Source organism: Pavona decussata, unplaced genomic scaffold (assembly GCF_977016875.1).
Source record: "Pavona decussata unplaced genomic scaffold, jaPavDecu1.1 SCAFFOLD_130, whole genome shotgun sequence".
NCBI lineage: Eukaryota > Metazoa > Cnidaria > Anthozoa > Scleractinia > Agariciidae > Pavona > Pavona decussata.
The window spans coordinates 3,235,001-3,262,389 of NW_028145544.1; the positions used below are offsets into that span (position 1 = coordinate 3,235,001).

General features: G+C 38.5%; 3 protein-coding genes and 1 pseudogene across 7 annotated transcripts in view; 1 reads left to right on the forward strand and 3 right to left on the reverse strand.

Annotated features, from left to right (window-relative positions):
- Positions 1 to 840, reverse strand: part of LOC146468712 (E3 ubiquitin-protein ligase TRIM71-like) — a 5,881-nt gene extending 5,041 nt beyond the window's left edge. Inside the window, exon 1 of the mRNA XM_085124207.1 lies at positions 1 to 840. This exon is cut by the window's left edge and continues 303 nt beyond it. The gene's annotated coding sequence lies outside the window, so the exon portion shown is untranslated.
- Positions 1 to 26,777, reverse strand: part of LOC146468713 (cyclin-dependent kinase 7-like) — a 27,016-nt pseudogene extending 239 nt beyond the window's left edge. Inside the window, exons 1-9 of the transcript XR_014867494.1 lie at positions 26,087 to 26,777; positions 25,968 to 26,027; positions 25,614 to 25,647; positions 24,905 to 24,972; positions 24,135 to 24,203; positions 23,246 to 23,386; positions 17,152 to 17,234; positions 9,705 to 9,766; positions 9,154 to 9,246 (exon numbers count right to left, since the gene is read on the reverse strand). The product of XR_014867494.1 is annotated as a cyclin-dependent kinase 7-like (transcript). The remainder of the gene's footprint in view (positions 1 to 9,153; positions 9,247 to 9,704; positions 9,767 to 17,151; positions 17,235 to 23,245; positions 23,387 to 24,134; positions 24,204 to 24,904; positions 24,973 to 25,613; positions 25,648 to 25,967; positions 26,028 to 26,086) is intronic.
- LOC146468714 (uncharacterized) overlaps positions 2,754 to 27,389 on the forward strand; it is a 183,096-nt gene continuing 158,460 nt past the window's right edge. For 2 of the 4 annotated variants that reach the window (XR_014867492.1, XR_014867493.1), the window contains exons 1-3: positions 2,754 to 3,338; positions 4,054 to 4,141; positions 4,569 to 4,596. Coding sequence is in view for 1 of the 4 variants with exons in the window: in XM_085124547.1 (XP_084980673.1) it covers positions 2,793 to 3,338; positions 3,853 to 3,969 (663 nt within the window). In the remaining 3 variants the exon portion in view is untranslated. Of the gene's footprint in view, positions 3,339 to 3,852; positions 3,978 to 4,053; positions 4,142 to 4,568; positions 4,729 to 5,177; positions 6,378 to 27,389 lie in introns of those variants that run through there. The other 2 variants (XR_014867491.1, XM_085124547.1) reach the window with 2 other exon arrangements.
- Positions 6,613 to 27,389, reverse strand: part of LOC146468715 (coiled-coil domain-containing protein 152-like) — an 87,832-nt gene continuing 67,055 nt past the window's right edge. The window contains exon 8 of the mRNA XM_085124546.1: positions 6,613 to 7,112. Within this exon, the coding sequence (XP_084980672.1) occupies positions 6,990 to 7,112 (123 nt within the window). The 3' untranslated portion in view covers positions 6,613 to 6,989. The remainder of the gene's footprint in view (positions 7,113 to 27,389) is intronic.

Here is a 27,389-nt window from a genome sequence, read left to right on the forward strand (position 1 = left end):
AAACACAAGCATAAACACAAGCATAAACACAAGTATAAGCACAAGAAACCTTCGTGTAAACCGGTAAGACGCAAGCAAAAGCGCCTTGTGCTTATGCTTGCGTCGTCCCGGTTTAAACGTACGACGCAACGACGCAAGTAAAACCACAAGCACAAGGAAAGGACACTGAAAAACAGTGACAAGTTGTTAGTGTACATTACAGTTACTCATGCTTTGACATTTGCAAAATGGCGGCAGCAAATTTTTATGCATCTGCGTTTGCGTATGTAACCTTATGCTTATGCATGTTTATGGCAGACGTGTGAACACCCTTGTGCTTATGTTCGCGTCGTACGTGTAAACCAGGCCTAACTTGCGTACTCTAAATACAACAATTTTCGCACAAATTTTTCGGTATGAACACATGTCATCTGTCAGAACAAGAGATACAAAGATTCTTTAATCCGCCAATGGGCGACCAGAACACAAATGCTCTTGACATTGACAGCGAAGGTAAAATTAAGTACAAAGAAAACGAAATTAACTTGATAACGGACAAACTACCCACGCGCGCATACAAAAATTTAAAACTCGTGCTCGCAAAAATCTAACGAGTTAATTTACTTGATAGCGAACGAACTACAATTACGTGCGTTCAACTCATGAATGTAAATACCAGCAGGTCCACTTGCTATTATCGGCTGTCTGCTTACAACAGTCATAAATTGTCTCTAGTGCAGAGTGCATTATGGGACAGATTTCTACACGTGATGACGTTACACGTTTTACGTGACTATCACGTGCACAAAATCAGATTGCTATGAATTCTATGTCTTCTAATTACTTCCGGTAAAATCTTCCGCTCCTCTTGCCGTTATACGGGTGTCTACATTTACCCTTAAACGTCACTTTACATAACAGAAAATAAATATACGACTCTTTCATTTTCAAATAATTAAAATTATTACAGTTCGAATGGTTTTCTACTACTAATAGCGCGCGCAGTGCAAATTGAATAATTACGTTTGTCTATTATGACGTAAGAAATCATCACGATAACAACTGAAACTTTTCTCGTTTCGCGGGAAGTTTTATTACGCCGCAAAAGCTTGAAAAATTATTTTTCCACCAGTGAAGATTTGATATTTTTGTTAAGAAAAGCTAGCTGCAATACAAGGTAAGATACGTATTGAACGTTTTCTAAAACAAAAAGTAGAATGCGAGGAATTGCACACTTTTTTCACCCTTCGTAAAGGCCCCGTCACAAAAATTATAAGTTAATCTTAGGGATCAAGCGGTTCATGCCAGAGAATATATGTTTTCTGTCTAGTCAAAAGGCCTAAATCACCTCAGAAACCGATTTGCACTCAAGGTATAAAAATGGCGTTTGCTTTGATACTTTGCTAATAATTATCGTGGGTGACAAAAAAATTTGGCGCGAAAAGTAATTTCCCGTGTGAAATTACACAATTGCTATGGCAAAGTTTTAAAAACTCACGATTGTGACCTTAATTTGCCCGTTACGATATTAAACGGTAACCAAACGGTATTTTCATAAAATAAGGAAATAATTTCAGTTGCGTTATTTATTTATTAGATTACTTGACAAAACGCGCGTGAAATTGGTTACCCATAGTAACACATAAGTGACTTAGGAAATTTAATTCCTTTTGTTATAATTAACGAAAAGATGAAAAATTTCAAGAGAGGAAAGGAAAAAGCTACGTTACCGTCTAGATATGTCCCTTTTAAAAACTCGGAAACAATGCATGCATCCAATAATATCTCTGCAAGTTGCACGGATTCATGTCACACATTACAAGACCATTCAATTTGTCTTACGAAAACATGACTGAAGTTGCGACACGACACGTAATAACGACTCTGTCCTTTAAACGTATTGTCAAACGTTTAATTAACAAATAAGAAAGGAAACTTAAAGTTTTCTCCTGAAACTTGGAAAATGTTGCAGAAAGGCAAATATGATTCAAATAAGAATTTATTCGCGGTGAATGGCAGCTAATGTTACACGTTATTTAACCGTCCGTGCAACTTGAAATGTCAACAAGTATCGTATCGTTACCAACCTCTATCATAAAATTGCTTTAACGTCGTACTATCATAAGTTTAAGTTTCTTATGCCACAAGGGTGCAGTAGAGAAACGATTTTGTAAGTAATTATCCTTAATTTTTTACAAGAGAGACATTACAAACCGGGATTTTCTCCTAGGACCATGGCTTCTAGCGAAATATTTTCATATACTCAAGAAGAGCTCATCAGAGTAATAGAGCATCAACATGGCGAAATTCAAAGCCTACTTAATGAAAGAGGTTGGCTGCATGAAGACAGCAACATGCAGAGGATCCAAGCACAAGAATGTTATGACAAACTTCTGGAGTGGCAGGCGTATGGAAACGGCCTTAAAAAGGATCTTGAAAATTTGAAAAAACGAGACGAACAATGGAAGGAGGCACTGACAAAAGCAGTGGACAAACTAAACACGGAAAGAGAAAACTTCACCAATCTTGAAAGTTTATATTCTTCTTTAAAAGAGAAAAACAAACAGTTAAAAGAAACTCTCGAGTCGGCATTCATCCTCGGGAGAGGCATGTATGAAGAATATTGTGCTTTGTACAATAACTACACGTTTCTTCTCAATTATGCGTACTGGATTCAGGGCGGTTGCAATGAACCATTTGTAATTTGTCAAGGTCAAGGGGAGGGAAATCCTACGCAAGCCACCCCTGCAGAAAAACCATCTCCGCTTACCGCGACCCTCCCTCCCGAAGGCTGGTCAGCCATCTCCCCCAACATGCCAACCACCCAATCCCGTCAGAGCCCGCTTTTCATCCGGATCAATTGCCCTTGGGATGCGTTTGTTGGAGCTAACGCCAATGACAAGGTTCCATACATGTCAGCAATTCAAGTCCCACGTGTGTTAGCTATTAAAGCTCCATGCTCATCTGCGGATAACACTCCATACGTGGCTCATACTCAGACCCCATTCTTGACAGAAATTAAAGCACTATGCCTGCCAGAGATTGAAGCTACATGCCTTTCAAAGGATAAAAGACTCTGCGTGGCTGATGCTCAGCCAATCCCATGCTCGACAGAAGTTAAAGCACTTTGCCTGCCAGAGATTGAAGCTACATGCCTTTCAAAGGATAAACGTCTTTATATGGCTGATAATCAAATGCTTTGCGTTTCCGAGGTGAAAGCTCCTTGTGAATCAGGGAACCAAGCTTTACTCGTGCAAGATAATGAAGCTCTATGCGTGATTGAAAACATTGATACTGAGTCTGCAGGTAGTGCCCAGCTGTCTATTAATGAATCGCTGACAGGAAAATCAACAAGCAAGGTAAGTTGAAGAAATGATACGAGTATAATAATATTTCTTTCCGACCATCGCCGTGTTTTTTTTATGTGTTAACATAAATAGTTGTCAAGTGGCACATATGGGGGACCCCGGTCCCCATCTTATTATCAAAGAAAATCACTCACAGATGGCTAGAAGCTCTTTTGGATCTCGTTAAAAAATTTTCTCTTCGTTCCCGGGGCCCCCACTTCACAAAAACCTTGGGTTACGCTACTCATCACATTTATGGCCATCAAATTAAATTTTAATTTTTCCCGAAATAGTCTTTAGTAGCAATGGTACAATGTTTTGAAGATGAGCGACCTATTAACGACACAACTTCGACTTCGACGAACCACAGCCTCGTCGAAATTGTGCTCAAAGGCTCCTATCTGTTTCTCCCACGAGGATGGATTCGATTCAATTTTTGCTTCTCTAATATTATGATGCTCTCTCTGTTATTGTTGTATATTGTTAGGATTGTATGTCAGTTAGCTTTTTCTTTTATCTTTTTCAGCCAAGAAGTCGTTTTCAAAGATTTAAAAGATGGGTCAAGAAACATTTATTTTGTTGCTGCAGCAGCACGGATAAAGACAACAGTTCCGCTGCTGTTCCCCCCTCCCCCCAACACTAAAAAAAACATAAATATAAAAAATAAATAAAAAAAAAAACATAAAAAGAGAAAAAATTAAAAAAAAAACATACCCTACATATACAGACAAACAGAATTCTTATCGCAACGGGTCTGACGATGAACCGAAGGAAGCCAGTTTCAGAATGGTGACAAATTGCTGTCTTACAAGAAGGTACAGCACAATTTTTTTTATTTTCATTTCCAATGCCTGTCTTAGCAGGTTTTTCGTACAATTTTGAGAGATTCAACGATCTCATAATTAATATTCATAACGTGTTGAGTTGGCTACGGTCATCCTGTATCCAATAAGTGCAACTGTAATAATTGCTTTACTTAGTTTTGTCTCGTTTAGCATTTTTATCTATTAGTATTATGCGTGTTTGAACACTTTCATGAGATTTGCGTAATATAAATTGCATTATTATTATTTGTTATTATTGATATATCTTCCAAGATAAAAACTGATTTATGCTTGAAGTGGGTTGAGCGAGGGGGGTTCTGGCTTAATTGTCCTGGAGCCATGCCTCAGAAATGACGTACTCTCATTCCAGCTCAACGATTTTCTTATGAACAATGCTCTACTGCTTCAGTTTCAAAAGGCCCTTTCACAAGTAAAGATGGAGACTGGGGGAACTCACAGAGTAGGTGCTGCCTGGGCTTGTGTGGGAACTGGGAGAGCTACAAGCCACAAGTATCGTGAAAGGAGACTATGATATGAAGATAAAAGGACAGGATTACTTCACATCCAAAGAGAATCAGGTTAGTTTTACACACAATTTTAGAAGACTGTAGAGTGCATGTGGATTTGAAATAAGGGATTACCATGAAACAAATCGAGGTCATGGTCAGAAAGCTAGAGGGACCTCAAACTCGGGATTTCTCAATATTGTTTTTCTATTTTCTCTGTTGGTGACGTACTTAAAACAAACCTTTAGCTTTCGAACTGTCTCAAATGAGAGCTAACAGAAGTTGCACTTCCGTTGGTGCTATAAATGCATTGTTTTCTAAAATTGAAAAATTGACTGAATTGTTTTACAATTTTTTCACTCAGTCCAAATTGGAACAACTTAACAAATATTATGCACGTGTAACTGTCTTCTTTGCTAGCACTCATGTTTTTAAATACGTAAAAGAATAAAAAATGTCGAGCTGTGAACACATGTACCTCTTGTGTACCTATTTTTACCCTTCATTCTATTCGTCCCCAGCTCCTTCTCCGAGATAACTTAATGATGGTGAACAGGGAACTGTTTACGTATTTCTTGAGGGGAAACCGATGCCTCTTGCTACCGCGTGCGGGGGAACCGACGCGTCACCTTCTATGGCAGTGACGACAAATTAGCGAAGTCCATAGCTCGCTACTGCGTGCGGGGGAACCGACGAAGTTTCACTTTCCATATCAAAAAACAATGGCGGCGAATTGATTAGAAATATGCATCTCAGCAACTAGCTGGACTATACTTCATAACGGCATGTTCGGCTCAGAGTCGGATGAATTAAAGCTTTAGAGCACGGTATTGGATAAATCAATTTTACGCCGGGCCGTTTCCAACTCCTTGGATTTTTAGTAAAGGAATGAAGAGTGCTCATATAGAACTATTCTTTTGAACGTTTTTCAGTCGCCACTTTAAGGAAACCTTAAAAAAGACGAGCACCTCTTTTCTTTTCTTGAAAATTGTTACAGAAAATATATTCCAATGTATTGTGTATGGTTTATTTCTTGGGTGCAACATTGCTAATAAATGCAAATTGACGCATTCGCACAAAATTTGTGCTCTTAGCACAGCAATCAGTTACCAAAGGAAGCCTATGTTCTTATTGAGAAAAGATTTTACAGTTGAATACCTTTACAAAGAAGAAGTTCTGCGACTACTCACATAATTTACAATAAACAGTTCTTTGACCTTAAATTGGGGTGTTGCTTACTCTCAATCATATACAAAGGTGATGGAAGTTATAACTTTTCCAGAGAACGTTCCCTCTTACAGCGTCTTAAAATCCACCATGACAATTAACTGTATAACTTAATTGCTGTGGCGGCAGCGCAGATGATGTCCCTGATAGAAGACACGGACGAATAATTAGTTAACAATCGTAGCATTTTAGCCGCGGGGAATGTAATTCAATTCGTACAAAACCGGAAATAATCAGTCCATGAACGCCATAATCAGCTTAGTTTCCAGGTGGTTCAGGTGAGTCTTTATATTAGCAAACAATAAGCAAGGAACCGCACAACGAAAATGCTGCAGGTATACGCAGGATCTGTAAAATATCTAATCAGCTAAAAATATAAATGACTCAAATTTCTGGAAGGCTGATCGGACTTCGTAGAAAACTTAACACGACAGCGACATGACTGATATTACATGATTTATATTAGGCCTGGGTTCTATATTCGCGCGCGGTGACGTCATTTAACCAACTGAGAGTCTGCTACTTGATACGAAACTTTGGTTCCTCGGGTATCTTCCGTAAGGGAAACAAATAGTGTGATTCATGATAAACCTTTCAAAAAGCTTTCAATTTTAATCGTTGACATGTAGACGTGACGGACTTGAAAGCGCATTTTGTAGACGTGTTCCTATTGACCTGGTCTTTGAGTAAAAGCAAGGCTAGAATTGACTTTCTTTCAGTCCTAAACTAGTAAGCTAACTAGTAGCAACGTCAAGGCTCATTCACTGGCGACATCTAATGACGTGGTTCTGACATAAACTATCTGTACTTATTCCTACACCACTGTAACTGAGAGGGTCTGGGTACAATTAACCACTTTAATCAAGTGTCCCGTACGTAACGTGTGTATCCGCTGTACACTAGATTGCTTTTTTAAAATCATTCACCGATAAATCATTGTTTTGCGTGACATTATTAAACTATAAAGTAACTAAAAGAGATGTTCACGTTCTCAGTGAATGCTATGCGTTCTTTGCATAACAGAAAATGAACATCACGCATGCAACTCTTTCTATTGCATTGCAAATAATTATTGTTCTAACACTGAGTCCCATCGCAGTAAAACGTTAAAACCTTTTTCTCTTTGCAGCCGGCATCTGTTGTGCTGAGAGCTTTCTTTCAAGTTCAGCAACCTTGCCCTTCAGTGTGGCAATTTCCTTTTGTGCCTCAGCTTTGGCAAATTGGAGTTTCTGAACATAAGACAAACCGAAAACATGTTTTAAAATATTGCTGCGGACCTCGACTGGAAGAACAAGTTGACAATAGAGTACGATGTTTTGTTATCATGATTCGGTTCGTTTTAGGAAAACCGGCCCTTTAATATTTGTTGTAGCTAAAAGCAACGTATGATATAGAAAGAAAGCAACAGCCTTAATTTATATCTCCCGAACGTTCCTATGCCTCATTTGCAAAATCAGAGGCCAATTTAACAAATCGTTTACACTTGTAACCTGACCAACAATCTGGGCCATACACGCGCATGCATGCCCTCCATTAAGGTACCAAAAGTAAATAAGCGCCCCTGGTGGTAAATCGAATTACGGTGTCGTGCATACGTGCGGTGCTATCACCAGTATACCCAGACTGGTAATTACTTTTTATGCCCACTCAAATGATGGTGTTCTCTTCATTTTTTTGTCAAGGAAAAAAGGAGACAAATCTTCCAACATTTCACAAACTGAGTGGATTCTAACTTATTATTGCTTAATCATTAAAATTACACCACCGATTTGTCGGTTTTTGGAACAAATAACGTCCATAAGATGTCCTTCACTACTTTTGTTAGACCTAGTTCATCAAATTTTTGCCTTTACGAAAAATACCAACCTTTTCAGGCTAAACACAAAAACTAACACAGTACTTGGAACTTAGGAAAAAAGAAATAAGCCGGCCGTTTCGGGGACCATGCCATCGTTATATTGTAACCTAGTAATCAACAAGAGGCGGATCTGTATGTTTCACCATGACAAATTTTGGACCCCCGCTCCATTCCTGCGGTCAATTTATGCATCAGTCAATTCCAGCGGTGCCCATCCCCCCCCCCCCCCCGGGCAACCCCGGGGCATTTGCTCACGTTGTCAGTCCCGGCGGCGGGGCATTCGTAATTTTATCGCGGCCCAGGGGCTGGGCATTTGCCTACCCCGGGGGACCCCCGGGCATTTGACACACGTGTTTTCGAAAGTGCTATGGAGGAATTCATCGGCAAAGACGAGGCGTTTGTTGAGGATTGGCTAGTAGTTCGTCAGGGACTACATAAACTTGTGGATGTTTTTTAAAAGGTATGTTTTCTCAATTTTAGATATTTCTTCATTAGTTGTAAGCATATAGATATAAAAAGCAACAACTTGAACTATACTTTGTTTATCACATATCGAGAAGTCGGAAACAATCAACGTGAACACGACTACAGCTGTATTTCGCATTTCGCATTCAAAACTAACCTAGCATTTTTAAATTCACGAAAGTCAACCTGGAGTGCACTTTAAAATACTTTAGGCTTGCGAATTCATATGATGCGATCTTCAAGACAGATCAATGCATCGTAAATAGAAAACGAAGCCTGCAAATACAGGCGCCTATCATCGCTCGCAGCAGGAGGGACGTCCGCCGCAATCCCAGCGCAGTTTATTAAACATGATTAAATAATAAGCTCCCTACCTTTTTAGCAAAATATAAAAAAATAAATATAATCATAATCAACTAACATGTCCTGTTGTCCTTGAAGTCCTACCGTTGCATTAAAATACTGAAAAGTGGAACGTTTTATTCACTGATAATGATTAATATAAAAATTGAATTGGTGTTGGAAGGCGACGATCCCGGGGGCGGGGCATTTGCCCTCTTCCTTCATCCCCACCCCGGGGCATTTACACAGCTTATGTGTCCCCACCCCGGGGAATTTGCCCATTTTTAAAAAAAAATGCTAATGCCCGGGGGTTAGCCCGGGGAGGGGGGGATGTGCACTGCTGGAATTGACTGACGCATTAATACAACATTTTTACCTTTGTAGTTTGCAAATTGGAGCTTTGGTCTGACATGCGCACACAAAAAGAAACTCAATGAAACCTGCGCAGATTTGTCAGCTAGTAATTCCTCAGCCGAGATAGGGGCTAATATATCAAGATCAAGATAAAAGTTAAGAGCCTCATTCGTAAAATATTCTTTGGCAACACAAAATGCACATAACTATATTTTTCGGCCTAGTGTTATAAATATCCTAATTTAGCTTACCTTTCTAAATATGTCATTATTTGCATTAGACGTTTGACCGGCACACTGTGTCTTGGCGCAGTTTCTTTGAAGCTTTAGTAATTTTGCGTCGTACTGAAAATTGAACAAACGAAAGCCGAAGAGCTCCACAATTATTGCAATTACTTTACCAAGGAGCTTCAAGCTCACAGGGTATTGTTTTGATTGTCAAAAAAGCGAAAATTTTGAATTAAGGGTATTGCTCGTTCTCTAAAAAATAGGGAGTTTAAGAAGCTACCTGACGGCTACGGCAACGAGAACGTCACAAAACAATAGGATATAATGAGAAAAACAACGGCTATGCACGCGCGTTATAAATTTTCATACTTTTCTTCGCCGTCCTCGGCCAAACAACAACGTGAAATGACCAAATTTAAGGTTTTGTGGAGAACGTGAGCGCATAACGGTAAATTTTTTATTCTCTGTCTCAACTTAAACGCCATTCCCTCCTCTTATGTTACTGGATAGTTCGGCCACATTGTACAAGTGGAACGAATTGGAATAATCGCAAAGTAGTTCAAGGATAAACTTACATTTTCTAGCGATGTTTCGTTGCAGTTGCCGTCGTCTGTACCACTCTAAAAATTTCTGTGGACTGTGACCACAACAACAAACAACTGAACAATTAAGCAAGAAAATTAAAGCCTAATTCTTCAATCACTAAAACAATAACAACAACAACTGCACAATTAAGCAAGAAGATTAAAGCCTAATTCTTCAATCACTAAAAAAACAACAACAACAACAACTGAACAATAAAGCAAGAAAATTAAAGCCTAATTCTTCAATCACTAAAAAAAAAAACGACAACTGAACAGTAAAGCAAGAAGATTAAAGCCTAATTCTTCAATCACTAAAAAATCAACAACAACAACTACTGAACAATTAAGCAAGAAGATTAAAGCCTAATTCTTCAATCACTAAAAAAACAACAACTGAAAAATTAAGCAAGAAAAGATTAAAGCCTAACTCTTCAATCACTAAAACAAACAACAACAACAACTGAACAATTAAGCAACAAGATTAAAGCCTAATTCGTCAATCACTAAAAAAACAACAACAACAACAACTGAACATTTAAGCAACAAGATTAAAGCCTAATTCTTCAATCACTAAAAAAAACAACAACTGAACAATAAAGCAAGAAGATTAAAGCCTAATTCTTAAATCACTAAAAAAAACAACAACAACTGAACAATTAAGCAAGAAGATTAAAGCCTAATTCTTCAATCACTAAAAAAACAACAACAACAACAACTAAACAATTAAGCAAGAAGATTAAAGCCTAATTCTTCAATCACTAAAAACAACAACAACAACAACAACTGAACAATTAAGCAACAAGATTAAAGCCTAATTCGTCAATCACTAAAAAAAAACAACAATAACAACTGAACAATTAAGCAAGAAGCTAAGATTAAAGCCTAATTCTTCAGTCACTAAAAAAACAACAAAAACAACAACTGAAAAATTAGGCAAGAAGATTAAACCCTAATTCTTCAATCACTACAAAACAAACAACCACAACTGAACAATAAAGCAAGAAGATTAAAGCCTAATTCTTCAATCACTAAAAAATCAACAACAACAACTACTGAACAATTAAGCAAGAAGATTAAAGCCTAATTCTTCAATCACTAAAAAAACAACAACAACTGAAAAATTAAGCAAGTAAAGATTAAAGCCTAACTCTTCAATCACTAAAAAAAACAACAACAACAACAACTGAACAATTAAGCAACAAGATTAAAGCCTAATTTTTCAATCACTAAAAAAAACAACAACTGAACAATAAAGCAAGAAGATTAAAGCCTAATTCTTAAATCACTAAAAAAAACAACAACTGAACAATTAAGCAAGAAGATTAAAGCCTAATTCTTCAATCACTAAAAAAACAACAACAACAACTAAACAATTAAGCAAGAAGATTAAAGCCTAATTCTTCAATCACTAAAAACGACAACAACAACAACAACAACTGAACAATTAAGCAACAAGATTAAAGCCTAATTCGTCAATCACTAAAAAAACAACAACAACAACAACTGAACAATTAAGCAAGAAGCTAAGATTAAAGCCTAATTCTTCAGTCACTAAAAAAACAACAAAAACAACAACAGAAAAATTAAGCAAGAAGATTTAACCCTAATTCTTCAATCACTAAAAAACAAACAACCACAACTGAACAATAAAGCAAGAAGATTAAAGCCTCATTCTTCAATCACTAAAAAAAACAACAACAACAACTGAACTATTAAGCAACAAGATTAAAGCCTAATTCTCCAATCACTAAAAAATACAACAACAACTAAACAATTAGGCAAGAAGATCAAAGCCTTCTGAATTATTCAATCACTACAAAAAAAACAACAACTGAACAATTAAGCAAAAAGATCAAAGCCTAATTCTTCACTCACTAAAAAAACAACCACAACAACTGAACAATTAAGCAAGAAGCTAAGATTAAAGCCTAATTCTTCAGTCACTAAAAAAAACAAAAACAACAACAACTGAAAAATTAAGCTAGAAGATTAAACCCTAATTCTTCAATCACTAAAAAACAAACAACCACAACTGAACAATAAAGCAAGAAGATAAAAGCCTAACTCTTCAATCACTAAAAAAAACAACAACTGAACAATTAGGCAAGAAGATTAAAGCCTAATTCTCCAATCACTAAAAAAAAAACAACAACAACTAAACAATTAAGCAAATAGATCAAAGCCTTCTGAATTATACAATCACTACAAAACAAACAACAACAACTGAACAATTAAGAGAGAAGATTAAAGCCTAATTCTTCAATCACTACAAAAAAAACAACAACAACTGAACAATTAAGCAAGAAGAATTAAACCCTAATTCTTCAATCACTAAAAAACAAACAACCACAACTGAACAATAAAGCAAGAAAATTAAAGCCTAATTCTTCAATCACTAAAAAAAAAAACAACCACAACTGAACAATTAAGCAACAAGATTAAAGCCTAATTCTTCAATCACTAAAAAAACAACAACAACAACTGAACAATGAACCAAGAAGATTAAAGCCTAATTCTTCAATCACTAAAAAAAACAACAACAACTGAATAATGAAGCAAGAAGATTAAAGCCTAATTCTTCAATCACTAAAAAACAACACCAACAACTGAATAATTAAGCAACAAGATTAAAGCCTAATTCTTCAATCACTAAAAAAAAAAACAACTGAACAATAAAGCAAGAAGATTAAAGCCTAATTCTTAAATCACTAAAAAAACAACAACAACTGAACAATTAAGCAACAAGATTAAAGCCTAATTCTTCAATCACTAAAAAAACAACAACTTACAACAACTGAACAATTAAGTAAGAAGATTAAAGCCTAATTCTTCAATCACTAAAAAAAACAACAACTGAACAATTAAGCAAGAACATTAAAGTCTAATTCTTCAGTCACTAAAAAAACAACAACAACTAAACAATTAAGCAAGAAGATCAAAGCCTAATTCTTCAATCACTAAAAAAAAAAACAACAACAACAACTGAACAATTAAGCAAAAAAATCAAAGCCTAATTCTTTAATCACTAAAAAAACAACAACAACAACTGAACAATTAAGCAAGAAGATTAAACCCTAATTCTTCAATTACTAAAAAACAAACAACCACAACTGAACAATAAAGCAAGAAGATTTAAGCCTAATTCTTCAATCACTAAAAAAACAACAACTGAACAATTAAGCAAGAAGATTAAAGCCTAATTCTCCAATCACTTAAAAAAAACAACAACAATTTAACAATTAAGCAAGAAGAGCAAAGCCTTCTGAATTATTTAATCACTACAAAAAAAACAACAACAACTGAACAATTAAGCAACAAGATTAAACCCTAATTCTTCAATCACTAAAAAACAAACAACTACAACTGAACAATAAAGCAAGAAGATTAAAGCCTAATTCTTCAATCACTAAAAAAAACAACAACCACAACTGAACAATTAAGCAACAAGATTGAAGCCTAATTCTTCAATCACTAAAAAAACAACAACAACAACTGAACAATTAAGCAAGAAGCTAAGATTAAAGCCTAATTCTTCAGTCACTAAAAAAAACAACAACAACAAACACTGAAAAATTAAGCAAGAAGATTAAACCGTAATTCTTCAATCACTAAAAAACAAACAACCACAATTTCCATTTCCATTTTTTATTTGCCCCAATCTTTATACAATCAATAGGTTTTCTACATTTTACATATATATTGTTGGCAGGAGATCCCAGCAAGTTTTTGCAAACTTTTCTTTAGGAGATCCCCTATTTCTTAATATTTTCTATTGTTATATAATTTGATAGCTGTCAAATATATATACGTACCTAATTAATATTAAGATTAATATTAGGATTATAGTAGTAAAAGATTGTGATGGCGATGTCGGTAATTTAAACTTTATGTACTGATGTCTGAGCAATAGATCTGCTTCACTTTCCGCTTAAATGAAAAGTAGGATTTAGCATCTTTCACCTCATCAGGGAGATTATTCCATAATTTAGCACCTCTAGCTTTCAGAGAGAATTTTCCATAATTTGTTCTAGTATACCGAATATGTAACTTTGCTGAAGATCTTGTATTATACTGATGAAATTGTTTGTTTTGTACAAAATAGTTTTTAAAAGTATTTGGTAACATGTCTGCTCTTTGTGAGTACATAAAAAGACTAGTTAGAAAAGTATTAAGCTGGAATATGTCTAGTATTTTTAGTTGTTTGAACAATGCAGTAGTTGAGTCTTGGTATCTTGAGAAAGTTATGAGACGAATAATTTTTTTCTGTACCTTGTGAAGACATTTTAGTGTGGATGCATAATTACTACCCCATACAATATTACAATAGGTAAAATATGGATATATCATTGTGAAGTAAACATTTTTTAAAGTAATTTTGTTTACATAGTGTCTTAATTTGGCTATAATACCAGACAATTTTGATGTCTTATTACTTATGTAGTTAATGTGATTTTTCCAAGTCATTTTATCATCTATTCTAACACCTAGGAATTTTGTCCATTTTACCTGCTCTATTTCTCGTTGATTGATTTTAACGCCTAAGTGCATATCTAATTTTTTTCCCTTTGTCTTAAAAATCATAAAAGTCGTTTTACTGGTATTTAGGGTTAGTTTGTTTGAGCATAACCAATCGGATACTTTACTAATTTCTTCATTAGCAATTTGCAATAGTTGATTTACATTTTTGTGCTTAAAGAAAAGATTTGTGTCATCTGCAAACAGAATATAATGAAATAAATTAGAACTTTTATGAATGTCATTTATATATATAAGGAACAATAGTGGCCCTAATACAGATCCTTGTGGGACTCCGCATCTTATTGGGTTAGGTTTTGATAATACATTGTTATACTTAACTATTTGTTGCCTATTTGTTAGATAATTTTTAAACCATGATAACGGTGTTCCTCTTATTCCGTAGTGTTCCAACTTACTGATTAAGATTTCATGATCAACTGTGTCAAACGCTTTTGATAAATCTAGAAATATACCAATTGTATATTCGTTATTTTCTATTGCTGAGGTAATCTTATCGACAAGTTCTATAATTGCTTGTTGAGTTGAGCGCTTTGCTCGGAAGCCATACTGATGATCAGAGAGAATATGATGTTTGTTTAAATAAGATATTAATCTCCTGTACATAAGTCGCTCAAGAACTTTACAGAAACAAGGAAGGACTGCAATTGGTCTGTAGTTTTGAAATACGTCCTTATCACTTGTTTTATAGACCGGAGAAACTACTGAGATTTTTAGCTGATTAGGTATTATACCTGTAATTATTGACTGATTAAAAATAAATGTAAGTGGGTACGAAATTAATTTGCTTATTTCGCATATTACTCTGGGATTTATATCGTCTAATCCACTACCTTTGTTAGGGTTTAACTTTTTGAGCTCATTTTCAACTTCGGTTGTTGTTATTGGATCTAAGAATATGGACTCTACATAATTGTTATTTAGGTATTTATTAAAGCTATTTGGTGTTTTAGGTATTTTCTTGGATAATGATGGACCTACGTTGGTAAAGTATTTGTTAAATCTATTTGCAATTTCATTTTCATCAGTTATGATATCTACACCTTCTTTGAATTGTGATGGTAAATTTTGTTTTTTTGAGGCTTTTCCTATTAACTCATTTATGATGCTCCAGGTTTTTTTCATGTTATTTTTTGCTGTATTTAATTGTTGTTGGTAGTAATTCTTTTTAGCTATTACTTTTAAGCTATTAAATTTATTTCTGTACTTTTTATATTTCTGTTCATTAAAAACTGATGGACTTTTAAGATATCTTTTATAAAGAATATTTTTCTTTTTCCTAGATATAAGGAATCCTTTCGTAATCCATGGCTTCTTTTTATGGTTTATTTTGTTTAGTGTTACTTTCTTGGTGGGTAGATGAGTGTCATATATCTCTTTAAATTGTTCCATAAAATTATCGTATGCTTCTTGAGGATTTTCTAGATTTGTTATATGCTCCCAGTTAGTTTTAGCTAATTCATCTTTTAATTTTTTCAAAGTTTTTTTATTAATGATTCGTATATTTTGTTCTATCGGGTCATGTTTTGTATCTAGTTTATCCATTGTTATATAGAATATAGGAAGATGGTCTGATAGATCGGATATCAAGATGCCTCTTTTACTATTTTCATTTGGACTATTTATAAATATGTTATCTATTAAGGTAGCTGATTTGTCAGTAATTCTTGTGGGTTTTGTTATTGTAGGAAAAAATGACGATGCATACATTAGGCTTATAAAGTCGTTTATAAAAACACTATCATTAAATTTTAATATATCAAGGTTATAGTCACCCATTAAGTAAGTTTCCTTTCCTTCAACTGAACAATAAAGCAAGAAGATTAAACCCTAATTCTTCAATCACTAATAAACAAACAACCACAACTGAACAATAAAGCAAGAAGATTAAAGCCTAATTCTCCAATCACTAAAAAAAAACAACAACAACTAAACAATTAAGCAAGAAGATCAAAGCCTTCTGAATTATTCAATCACTACAAAAAAAAACAACAACAACTGAACAATTAAGCAAGAAGATTAAAGCCTAATTCTTCAATTATCACTACAAAAAAAAAACAGCAACAACTGAACAATTAACCAAGAAGATTAAAGCCTAATTCTTCAATCACTAAAAAACAAACAACCACAACTGAACAATAAAGTAAGAAAATTAAAGCCTAATTCTTCAATCACTAAAAAAAACAACAACCACAACTGAACAATTGAGCAACAAGATTAAAGCCTAATTCTTCAATCACTAAAAAAACAACAACAACAACTGAACAATAAAGCAACAAGATTAAAGCCTAATTCTTAAATCACTAAAAAAAACAACAACTGAACAATAAAGCAAGAAGATTAAAGCCTAATTCTTCAATCACTAAAAAAACAACAACATCAACTGAACAATTAGGCAACAAGATTAAAGCCTAATTCTTCAATCACTAAAAACAACAACAACAACTGAACAATTAAGCAAGAAGATTAAAGCCTAATTCTTCAATCACTAAAAAAACAACAACTGAACAATTAAGCAAGAAGAGCAAAGCCTAATTTTTCAATCACTAAAAAAAAAACAACAACAACTGAACAATTAAGCAACAAGATTAAAGCCTAATTCTTCAATCACTAAAAAAACAACAACAACAACTGAACAATTAAACAAGAAGATTAAAGCCTAATTCTTCAATCACTACAAAAAACAACAACAACAACTGAACTTTTATTAAGCAAGAAGATTAAAGCCTAATTCTTCAATCACTAAAAAAACAACAATAACAACTGAACAATTAAGCAAGAAGATTAAAGCCTAAATTCTTCAATCACTAAAAATGCAAGTGTAAATATGTTGGAATGAGCTGTGTGCAGTGTAGATTGGGTTTTTGAGCAACGATTTCTATATTTTGAAGTAATTACTCACCGGCCATGATTCCTCAGATGGCGTACCAAAAGTTTCAAATAGTTGAGTTGATCTAAATCAGAGCTGCCAGGTAAGAATAGAACCTTAATAAAAATGAGACAAATGAGACAACAATGTAAATATCTTAAGTTAGCTAACACTGAAGGCAGTGAATAATCAAGGATACAGAAAAGTCACATACTGACCAAGATAGAAGTAAAGTTATGTATTAATGTGATGAATGTTAGACAGTGGTACCCGAAGGAGAAGTTCAGCTAAGATACATCCAACAACCCACATATCAACACCTGTACCATATATCCTTGCTCTAAATAACAGTTCTGGAGGCCAATACCACCTATACATTAATTAAACTCATCATCAATAGATGAGCTTGGGAACAGGTGCCTAAAGGTGGTGGAGCCAGGCTGAAATTTGGCGGCAAGGAGGTATCCATGGCAACCCTGCGAACGGCCACCACCCGGCACCGTCACACTGAATAAATCAGTGGAATACTTACCTAAAACTTACCATAGAGAAGGGAGGGAGGGAGCGGGAGCAAAATCACAGCAGCAGACAAACAGCTAACTGCAGCCGAGCAAATGCAAACAGCGAATGACCTTTGAGCGAGCAAAGCGACGAAAACAACTGCATGAAAGCGTCACAGCGTGTCCCTGCTAGAACTCCTGGGCCGCCCCTGTGACCACTGTGAGGGAAGACCGCTGACCCGCATTGTTTCAAGCTTAACTTAGCCTAAATTTCATTTAGCCACATTTAAACTCATCATCAATAGATGAGCTTGGGAACAGGTGCCTAAAGGTGGTGGAGCCAGGCTGAAATTTGGCGGCAAGGAGGTATCCATGGCAACCCTGCGAACGGCCACCACCCAACCCCTCCTTCATCAGAGGTGCTTGGAAAAGGAGGGACCCGAGAAGCAGGGGGAAATGGGACCTCCTACTCCACACCCACCCAAGCACCAGCGCACAACTGAGCAAGCCTACCCCAAGCTTACCACACATATGGAGAACCTTACGGGGGCCAACCCCTATGCTGAGATGGCCAGGCGGCTAAGTCAAATGTTTTGACAGGCTGGCTAGAGCTTCTGACGGGGTACGAATGTAAGACTGATAAGCGCTACTGGTCCAGCGCCCAAGTGCCTGGATCAGATGATCAGGTAGGCCACTACGAGCAGCGACAGTGGCTGCACCGATCCGGAAGCTGTGGCTTGAAAAATTCCCAGAGATGCCCGCTGCCGAGAGTATCTGACGAAGCCAATCAGTCAACCTGGCGCGCGACAGAGGCTGACCATTCTGGAGAAGGAACAAGGGACCAGGTGCGTTGCCACGAAGACCAAGGTACGCCATCATCGCATGGACAGCACATAAAGGGAAACTACCTCTGCCGATATGTATCGCGCACCCCTTGCGAAACGGATCTGTTTTGGAGGCCTTGATTCTCACCTGCATACAAGAAGGCAATGAGGAGGAGTCGACCGAGATATCACGAACTGACAGGTGCAGAGAAGGCGAAAAGCCAGCTACGCCAGGGACGGTGAACTCCGCAGAACGAAGGAAACCGAAGTAAGCCAGGGTGCAAGCAGCCCAGAACATGCAGTGGTCAAACAAGGACATGTCCAGGGCCTTCCAAATGACCACCATGATGCTATCTGTGACCGGGAGGCGCTGTGTCACAGGGGAACCCTGTACCCGTTTAATCCCCCTGAGGACCCGCTGTAGCCGCAAACAGTTCTGCAACGGATCAGGAAATCCTTGCTCGATATGCAGGGAACGAATGGCGGAAAGGTAAACTTTAATGGAGGAGTGCTGTACCGAATCCGCCAAAAAAGACACAAATAAACACAGTGTCCACTCATTGGCTGGGCAGGGTGAACCATTGGCATGGAGTTTCCCTGCCTGGCAGCAAAAGGTGTAGAACCTCCTTTGACCAGTTGCGTATGTGCGATGAGTCGAGGGAGCCAGGCCGTGCCCAAAAAATTCACAGCACCATTGCTCTAGCAGACTGAGATCAAGCGGTCGAGGAGAGGCTGAGGAATCTGGCAGGGAGATGGCTGGGCCTCTGGGGCAAGCTGCCTGAACTCCTGCCAATGAAAACGGGAAAGGGCATCAGCAATCTTATTTTGTAGGCCTGGGACATGACATGAAGTAAAGGTAAAGCCAAAACGCGCAGCGCAAAGCAAGAGCTCACGAAGGAGATGCATTAAAACTGGGACTTTTGAAGACCTCGCACAAAGTATCGCAACCACGGCGGCATTGTCAGAACGGAACAGTACGTGCCTTCTGGTCCATTGAGAACCCCACAGGTGAGCCGCGATCACAACAGGGAAAAGTTCCTTGTAAGCGATGGACTGCTGAACCTGGGGTGTAGCCCATCCGCCATAGAACCACATACCCCGGAAGTAGGCACCAAAGCCAACGGAGCCGGCTGCATCTGAAGTTACCTCAAGATCAGTAGCTGAATCCATGCCAGGATAGAGCCAAAAACGGACGCCGTGCCAAGAGTCTAAGCACTCATGCCACCATTGGAGATCAAGCTGAAATTCCTGATTGAGGCGAATGGGATGGTCACCCCGACGAAAACAGCACAACAAGTTGATCATGCGGCGAATAAATGTTCTCCCAGGCCATACCACCTTGGCCGCGTGATGCAGGTGCCCAATGAGGGATTCCAATTCTCTCCTTCTGCACCAGCGACGAGGACGCCAGGAGCGAATCAGATCCCGAAGAGCGGCGAGTTTATCTGCTGGCAGGCGCGCAACTTGGTGAAGGGAATCCAGCTCAATGCCGAGGACAATTAGAGACGTGGACGGTCCAACGCACTTTTTGGGGTGTAGGGGTAAACCCAACCGCTTGCAAACGGATAAGGCAGTGCTGAGGTTAACAAGGCACTGACTGGAATGTGGAGGACCAGCGGTAATGAAATCGTCCAGGTAGTGTAACAGGTCAGAAACATGATGACGGTTCAAAAGAATCCATTCGACCATGTCCGCCACGGAATTAAAAATAAACGGAGCCGAGCGGAGGCCAAAGGGAAGAGCAAGGTCCACATAAAGTTGCCCCCGCCATTTCATGCCCAAAAGAAAACGATCGTCAGGATGGACGGCGATGTTCCGGTAGGCGGATTCAACATCAAATTTCGCCATGAGGGCTCCAGGCCCATAGCGCGAAACCATTTGAATGATTTGGTCAACTGTAATGTACTGCAAGGTGAACTCGTCAGGATCGATACCATCGTTAACGCTGGAGCCCCCGGGAGAGGATAAGTCTACGATCAGCCGCCACTTACCCGGTTGGCCCTTCTTAGGAATAACCCCGAAGCTACTGATATGGAGCCTAGAAAGGGGAGGGGAGCTGAAAGGGCCCGCAACCCTGCCCATTGACACTTCAGTAGCCAAGTATTCATCAATGACTTTTGAATGGAGGTAAGCTGATGGCTTGTTTTTCTTGGCCGACCTGAGTTTTTGGGAGGAATGAAAGCCCAGTTTGAAGCCACGCCGAAGACCCTGAAGGACAAAGGAGACCAGCTGCTGGTTGGGGTGACCCGCCAATTCCCGAGCGAATTCCTCCACATTGAGAGGGGACACCATGGACACTGGGGGCAAGATGGCCTCGGCTGGGGAGACAAGAGAGAAAAAAAAAAAAAAAAAGAAAAATCGGTACAGGAATGACTCACAACAATAACCATGAAAGCAAAGACTTTATTAATAAGCTATGGAACTACGAGCATCTAAACATTAACCACTACGGCACAAATAAATGTGCGTTGCGTAAACTTAAGTGCCGAGCACACGGGCACTGCAAAGTGACAAAAGCTACCACTGCAGCACAGGCAATTGGGAAACAAAACAACAATGTGCAACAAAAGCAAGCGAAATGCCAAATAAGAGCCTACAGTACGCATGACTAGCCCACGACCAGCCCTGGACCACGTCAGCCAAGCCGGGGGCCCGCCCTAGTCCAGTAAGGAACGTACGCCAGCGAACTAACGAGATGCTAAAGGCAACAGCAGAAACGGGCTGAAAACGGAACTGATAGGCGAAAAACAAAGTCACGTCACAGTTGACGTCAGCAAATCCCTAGGAGCGCTTGGACTTGGCTTGGGATGCAGAGTATGGAGCTGGGGAGGCTGAACGGCGTTTCGACTCACGCGTGGGTCGACTCTCAGGGCGCTCAGAACATGAAGAACGATGCGATCCTGCACAGATGCTGCAGCGGTGAGCAAACCGGCAAGATGAAAATGACGCAGAACAACGCCCAGCGTTCCATGACCTGCAAATGATTTGCGAAGTGGAGGAACCAGAAGGCTCTGTGGCATCGCGAGCGAGCGAGCCCTGTCCGCCACGCACTGATGCCCCCGCAGCATGGAAATTAAAAAGTTGGACATTGATTGAAGACCAATTTGTCAAGTTCACAGCCGCAGCATGCTCACGAAAAGCCTGGTCGTAGGCGAGCCAAACGCGACCGTTGAACTGGCGATAGGTGCGAAGAATCAACAGTTTATATTGTGTAAGGTCCTGCCAGCGATGAGGGAAGTGAGAGGCGACAATCATAGAATAGATTGTGAAGGCTTCGGACCACGTTACAATATCCTCCACCCGACGACGCTGCTTTTTGGTCGAGGGAGTAAACACTAAACGCCCGTCGAGCAGGACTTGGCCCTCCGGTTCCGCCTGAGATATGTTGGCCGACAGCAAATCACTCAGGTCGACAAACTTGCCTGCCAGAATTTGCCCCACAGTCTTGGCAGGGATCGGGGAAAAACCGGGACCGACGACAAAAGGCTGGTTTAGTATGGGTACTGATGGAAGACTGGACGAGGAGGCGACATTCCCCAATGGGACGGGCCACGAACCGTGAGAGGTACCAGTCGCGGGAGTCGTAATTGAGTTAAGCGGCGCACTAAACGTGGTCACAAAGGAAGGAACTACAAAAGCAGGCCTACCTTGGGACGCTGTGGGAGCAGCAGAGGCAAAAGGAGATGAAAATCCCGCGCCAGAGGCAAACAAGGCCGTCGCACGTGCTCCCAAGTCGGCAGCTTGGGAGGGAACGCCCCCAATTCCGGGAACCGGCAAAGGCAGAGCCGTAGCGGACGAAACAGCGACTCCAGGAACAGTAGCAGGAAGCGACGAGGACGAGGAGCTCTCAGGCAACAGAGCCAGTTTTACGGCATCGACTACAGCCGCCAAAAAGTTCGGATCCACCGCGCTCGCACCACCCAAATACCGAAGATGGCGGCGAAGGTGCGCTCGACGTGTACGCCAGAGAGGATGTCGTCGCGGACGACGAAGGCTCTGGAGAAAAGGTCGCACTGGACAAACTGTTGTTCGTGGTCCGAGTAGAAGGCATGACTCCAAGAAAAGACAGAGCGAATAAACGAAGAAGAACGATCGAGCAAAATCACAGCAGCAGACAAACAGCTAACTGCAGCCGAGCAAATGCAAACAGCGAATGACCTTTGAGCGAGCAAAGCGACGAAAACAACTGCATGAAAGCGTCACAGCGTGTCCCTGCTAGAACTCCTGGGCCGCCCCTGTGACCACTGTGAGGGAAGACCGCTGACCCGCATTGTTTCGAGCTTAACTTAGCCTAAATTTCATTTAGCCACATCAAACAGAAAGTTTATAAGAATTAGTCTTAACATCTGGATTAATTGCAAGCAAATGGACTAACTTTGCAGCATTAAAACTTCACTAAAAATTAATTTGGGGTTAAACTCAGCAAAAAGGGCAATTGACCTGAACTTCAACATGAAGAATTCATACTATCCTAGTCGATAAAAGGCAATGACAAACCTCTTTGTTATACATTGTACATGTTTGTTAGCATTTTTGGCCTTGAGCCTGCACAAACCACAATAGACAATAGATTGTGTGTTAGAGCAACTGACCAATAGAGCCCTCTCTGTTAAGATATTCAAATGTGGTGTGAACGTTAAAACAAAGGATTGTGTACAGTCACGGCCCTTCCAACATTTGTAGTACCATTGTTGTCATGGCAAGGTTTCATAACCAACCTCCCTCAAAATAACTATGATGCTATCAACTCTTCACTAATTCAAGTTTTGAACAATCACGCCACAAATAGAACGTTGTTCCCACCTTGTCACCACTTAATGTGAATATAACCTTAGTTGGACTTCCAAAAGATCTGGCAAGTCCAAAATCTCCAATCTTCAGCACACCTTTATCATTAATCAGCAAGTTAACTTTGGTTTTAAATCCTGGCAGCATGAATAACAACTGAAATATTTATCAGAAAACCAACAGACAATGACATAAACAAAAACAAAAAAAGTAGTGTAGAAACTACAGATTGTCACCTGTTGTGTTCACAGTCCCGGGCTCCGCCCTGAGATTCACCTCCTTACCCTTAAACATTCCAACTTTTACTGACAGAAATGCTATCTGTTTCATATTATACATAAAACAAAACTGTACCCCTTTTTTATACCTGAAAGATAAGGCAAGCTCCCATATGTTTCCAGAAGTAAGGCTTAAACTCTTCATTACAATCTCTGCCCTTTCTAATTTACTTGATTTAATTGCTGCTAGCCTTCGAATCCAGTTGACATTCTATTTTTGGCACCCTTAAATAATAAAAATTTTAAATTTTGGTGGTATGCCAATAGGCCCCCTTTTCGGGCAGAGCCTTTCCATAATTACCCAACTATATGGAGTACTGCTCTTCCCTCCTCAGCATTGCAAGAATATTATTGATGTGCACATATCATGCAGTCATGGCTTTACTAGAAGTTTGGAACAAGGTAATAACTTACCCTGTGAAGAATCCAGTTCATATGTAGCTATTCCAGACCTTGTAATGTCATGATGACATAGCTTTTTATGTTTGCAGGACTTAATACAAGACTTGCATCTTTTATCACAACCTGAACCAGAAACAATCAGCAGTTGATAGGACATCACACCCAATGAAATGTACCATGTATTAAAATATACTGCAAATTCAAGTCACTTAAATTAAAGTTACCTCAAGATCTGTCTCCATAAAATCAAACACAAGACTAATGTTGGATTTGTGACCAAACACATCAAGAAGCTAAGAAGAAAAGAAACAGTAATACTTAAAATAATTATTGCTTCATTATTTTAGTCTAACCCACAAGATTGTTAGTTAAACAGTTAATGCACGAACTATGACTGAAAGTAGTAAATAAATGTACTTTCACCTATCTTGAAATATTAACCAGTTTAGTTTTTATTTTTCTGTCTCAAAATCATTACCATAATCTGGACACGCAGCAATAAAAATCAATAGTTCTGGTTTTAAACTTTCAAACCGAAACAGAGATTTAGACCATAAATTATAAATATATGCAAGTTGCGGACACCTAAAAGAGGAAGGGATGAATTCATGAACGCAGAGTGTAAGACACAAGCACCAAGTGCAAGTCAAGGAAAACAGGGGAGGGGAGGGTAGGACGGCCCTTTTTCCAATCTCGCATTTGCACCTCATGATTCACGTACTTCCTAATATCCTCCCCTCCGCCACTTTTGACACCAACTACGAAGGCTACCACCAGTATTTAGTTACTGTTTCTTTAATTCACACAATAAAAAGAAAGATATTATACTCACAACACTATACCTACCTTTTAATGACTCAGCTAAAATGGTTATTCAACCATCAATGTGAATTTTTTTCTATCATTTTTTTTTTTGTTTATAGAATGTATTTTACACTTTTGACAATACCCATGGTGGGTCCCACCTCTCAAAAACCTTTTTTCTATTACCTACCCCAATTATGTTAGGATGTCTGAGTTACTGTAGAAGCTTGATTTTATGCAACGCAGTTCTGTTTATTACTACAAATAAGACCACCATATAAGCCTGGTTAACTGCATAAAAGTAACAGTGGGTTGAAACATCATATGTCCTTTGAATATCAAATAGTCATTTCTGTCATGTCATACAAAGGATCATTGATGACCGCAACAAAACCCAATAGCATTCTCTACACAGATAATTTACAAATTTGTGTTCATAGACCAATGAACACATGACAAATAGTAATCATGAAAAAAGTTTCAGTTCAGAAATACAGTCGACTCCCGATAACTCGAACCTTCAAGGGAAATTGAAAAAGGTTCGAGTTATTGGGAGTTCGAGTTATCGAGGGTAAAATCATACAGAAAATGACCTGAAGGGAAAGGAAAATTAATTTGAGTTAGTGCGAGGTTCGAGTTGGCGAGGGTTCGAGTTATCGGGAGTCAACTGTACATAAATGATTAATGTAGATGCCTTATAATCTAACATATGTTATAGTTATGACTTGTAATAATAATAATAAACTAACTGTTAACCAATAAGCACAATCCAGAGAAACATCTATTTATCTTATTTTTGTTTTATTATTATTATTATTATTATTATTATTATTATTATTGTTGTTGTTGTTGTTGTTATTATTATTATTGTTATTATTATTATTATTATTATTACTGACGATCTTTCGCTTCACTCCTTTGCCCAAGTTTGATCTGTAAAAGAAACATTAGGACATAAAGAATCCAGGCAAATCACCAGCTTCCGTCAACAACAAGCCAGTGTACAAGTATACTGCATCCGAGCCAGCTGGTAGAATAATTCTACCAGCGCTGGCTTGGATGTAGTATATGTAAAACAATTTGTTTTATAGATAATCAAACTCATTGAAATTCTGCAACTGATCAGCAAGATGAGATATCAAATGACTAAACAAAAGCCCTTTCATCTAATTTAAATAAAAAACACATGTCAAATACAGAAAAAAAATTTGATTAGCTGCAGATGGAAGTACTTCAATGTTGTATTAAATTACCTTCTTCACTGCTACAATCGAATGAGTTTCCTGATCTTCAGCTTTATTCATCGTCGCAAACTGCCCTAAAATTATCTCTATTGGATCGATCAATGAACCTCACCTATTATTGCATTTACCTGTCCTTCGCCCAAGAAGTCAATCTTCTTGTACCGTTTCGAACTTCCCTCCATTTTGTTTTTATGATATGGGCTGTGGTGGGCCTGAGTACTAGCAGTTCACTTTAGAGCCCAGTGCCCAGGACGGGCCAAACTCGTCTCCAGAGCCCGCGCGTAATTGTTAGGTTCGTTATGTATCTGTCATTTTTAGGCCGCTTTGTTCATAACTATTTACTTCATCCTTATCTTCCATAGGAATTTGAAATTTAACTGATTTACTTCTTTTATGATATTTTCAGGAATGGGAAACAAAGGATGTATGAACAAATTTTGGTAGAAGCAGGAGCCAGTACGCACAAGTAGAGAGAAGAAGAAGCAAATCACTCTGGGCTTTTCGTCGTGGAGAAACTCCCTGCTAACTCACCCCTACGTTTATCATTCTTTATGTGAATACGTTTCTTCATTTAGCAGATTTTGGTATAGTCTCCCACACAGTCTTTAAAGAGAGTTGTATGTGTGAAAAATTAACGACACCACCAACTAACGACTAAGTTTGAGCAATGTGAGGAACATCCGTAAGGCTTGTATTGGCTCTGAGCCTCCAGCATCAGGCCATTTCATACCAAAATGTTAAATGAGAGGATGTTTCTTGAGGCAACTCCTCTTCCGAGAAAAATAGTCTGCAAAGTCTAAAAGTGTGTATTACGACTGTCTGTGTACCGTATTTTGCTATAGACTGTTACAGCTGGTGTCGAGTTTTGATTAAAAATTGGTTCATGCTTAGCGTGCGTATATCGAGTTATGGATGCACGCGGGAAGTTTGGAGAGCACGAGAGAAGCGTAAGAGTTGCTCGAGGCGTAGCCGAGAGCAACTCTAGCTTCTTGAGAGCTCTCCAAACTTCCCAAGTGCATCCATAACTCGATATGCGCACAGCTAAAAGCATGAACCAATACTTTTATAACATAGTGAAAATAAAGTAAACGATTCCTGGAAAACAGGTTTTGTTCCTGATAAATTACAAAATTCTCTGAAAAAAAAAGGTGAAGGTGGTTTCTCATATCGGTTTAATCTTAACGTTTCATTAACTTCGACAAGCTCTTATAAATATACATTTTTTATGGCGTTGTTTCTCTGTAAAAAGTTTTTTATAACATAGCGCGCGCATGCTTCCTTCACCTGACTTGCACACGTCATCGGATGTACGCACGGCCATGCGTATGTTGAGAAATGTACCATGATGACGCCAATAGAAATTAGATTAGGATGCGCGCGCGCTATGTTATAAACTAAAATGTACCCATCCTCGAAGATGTTGGCATAATA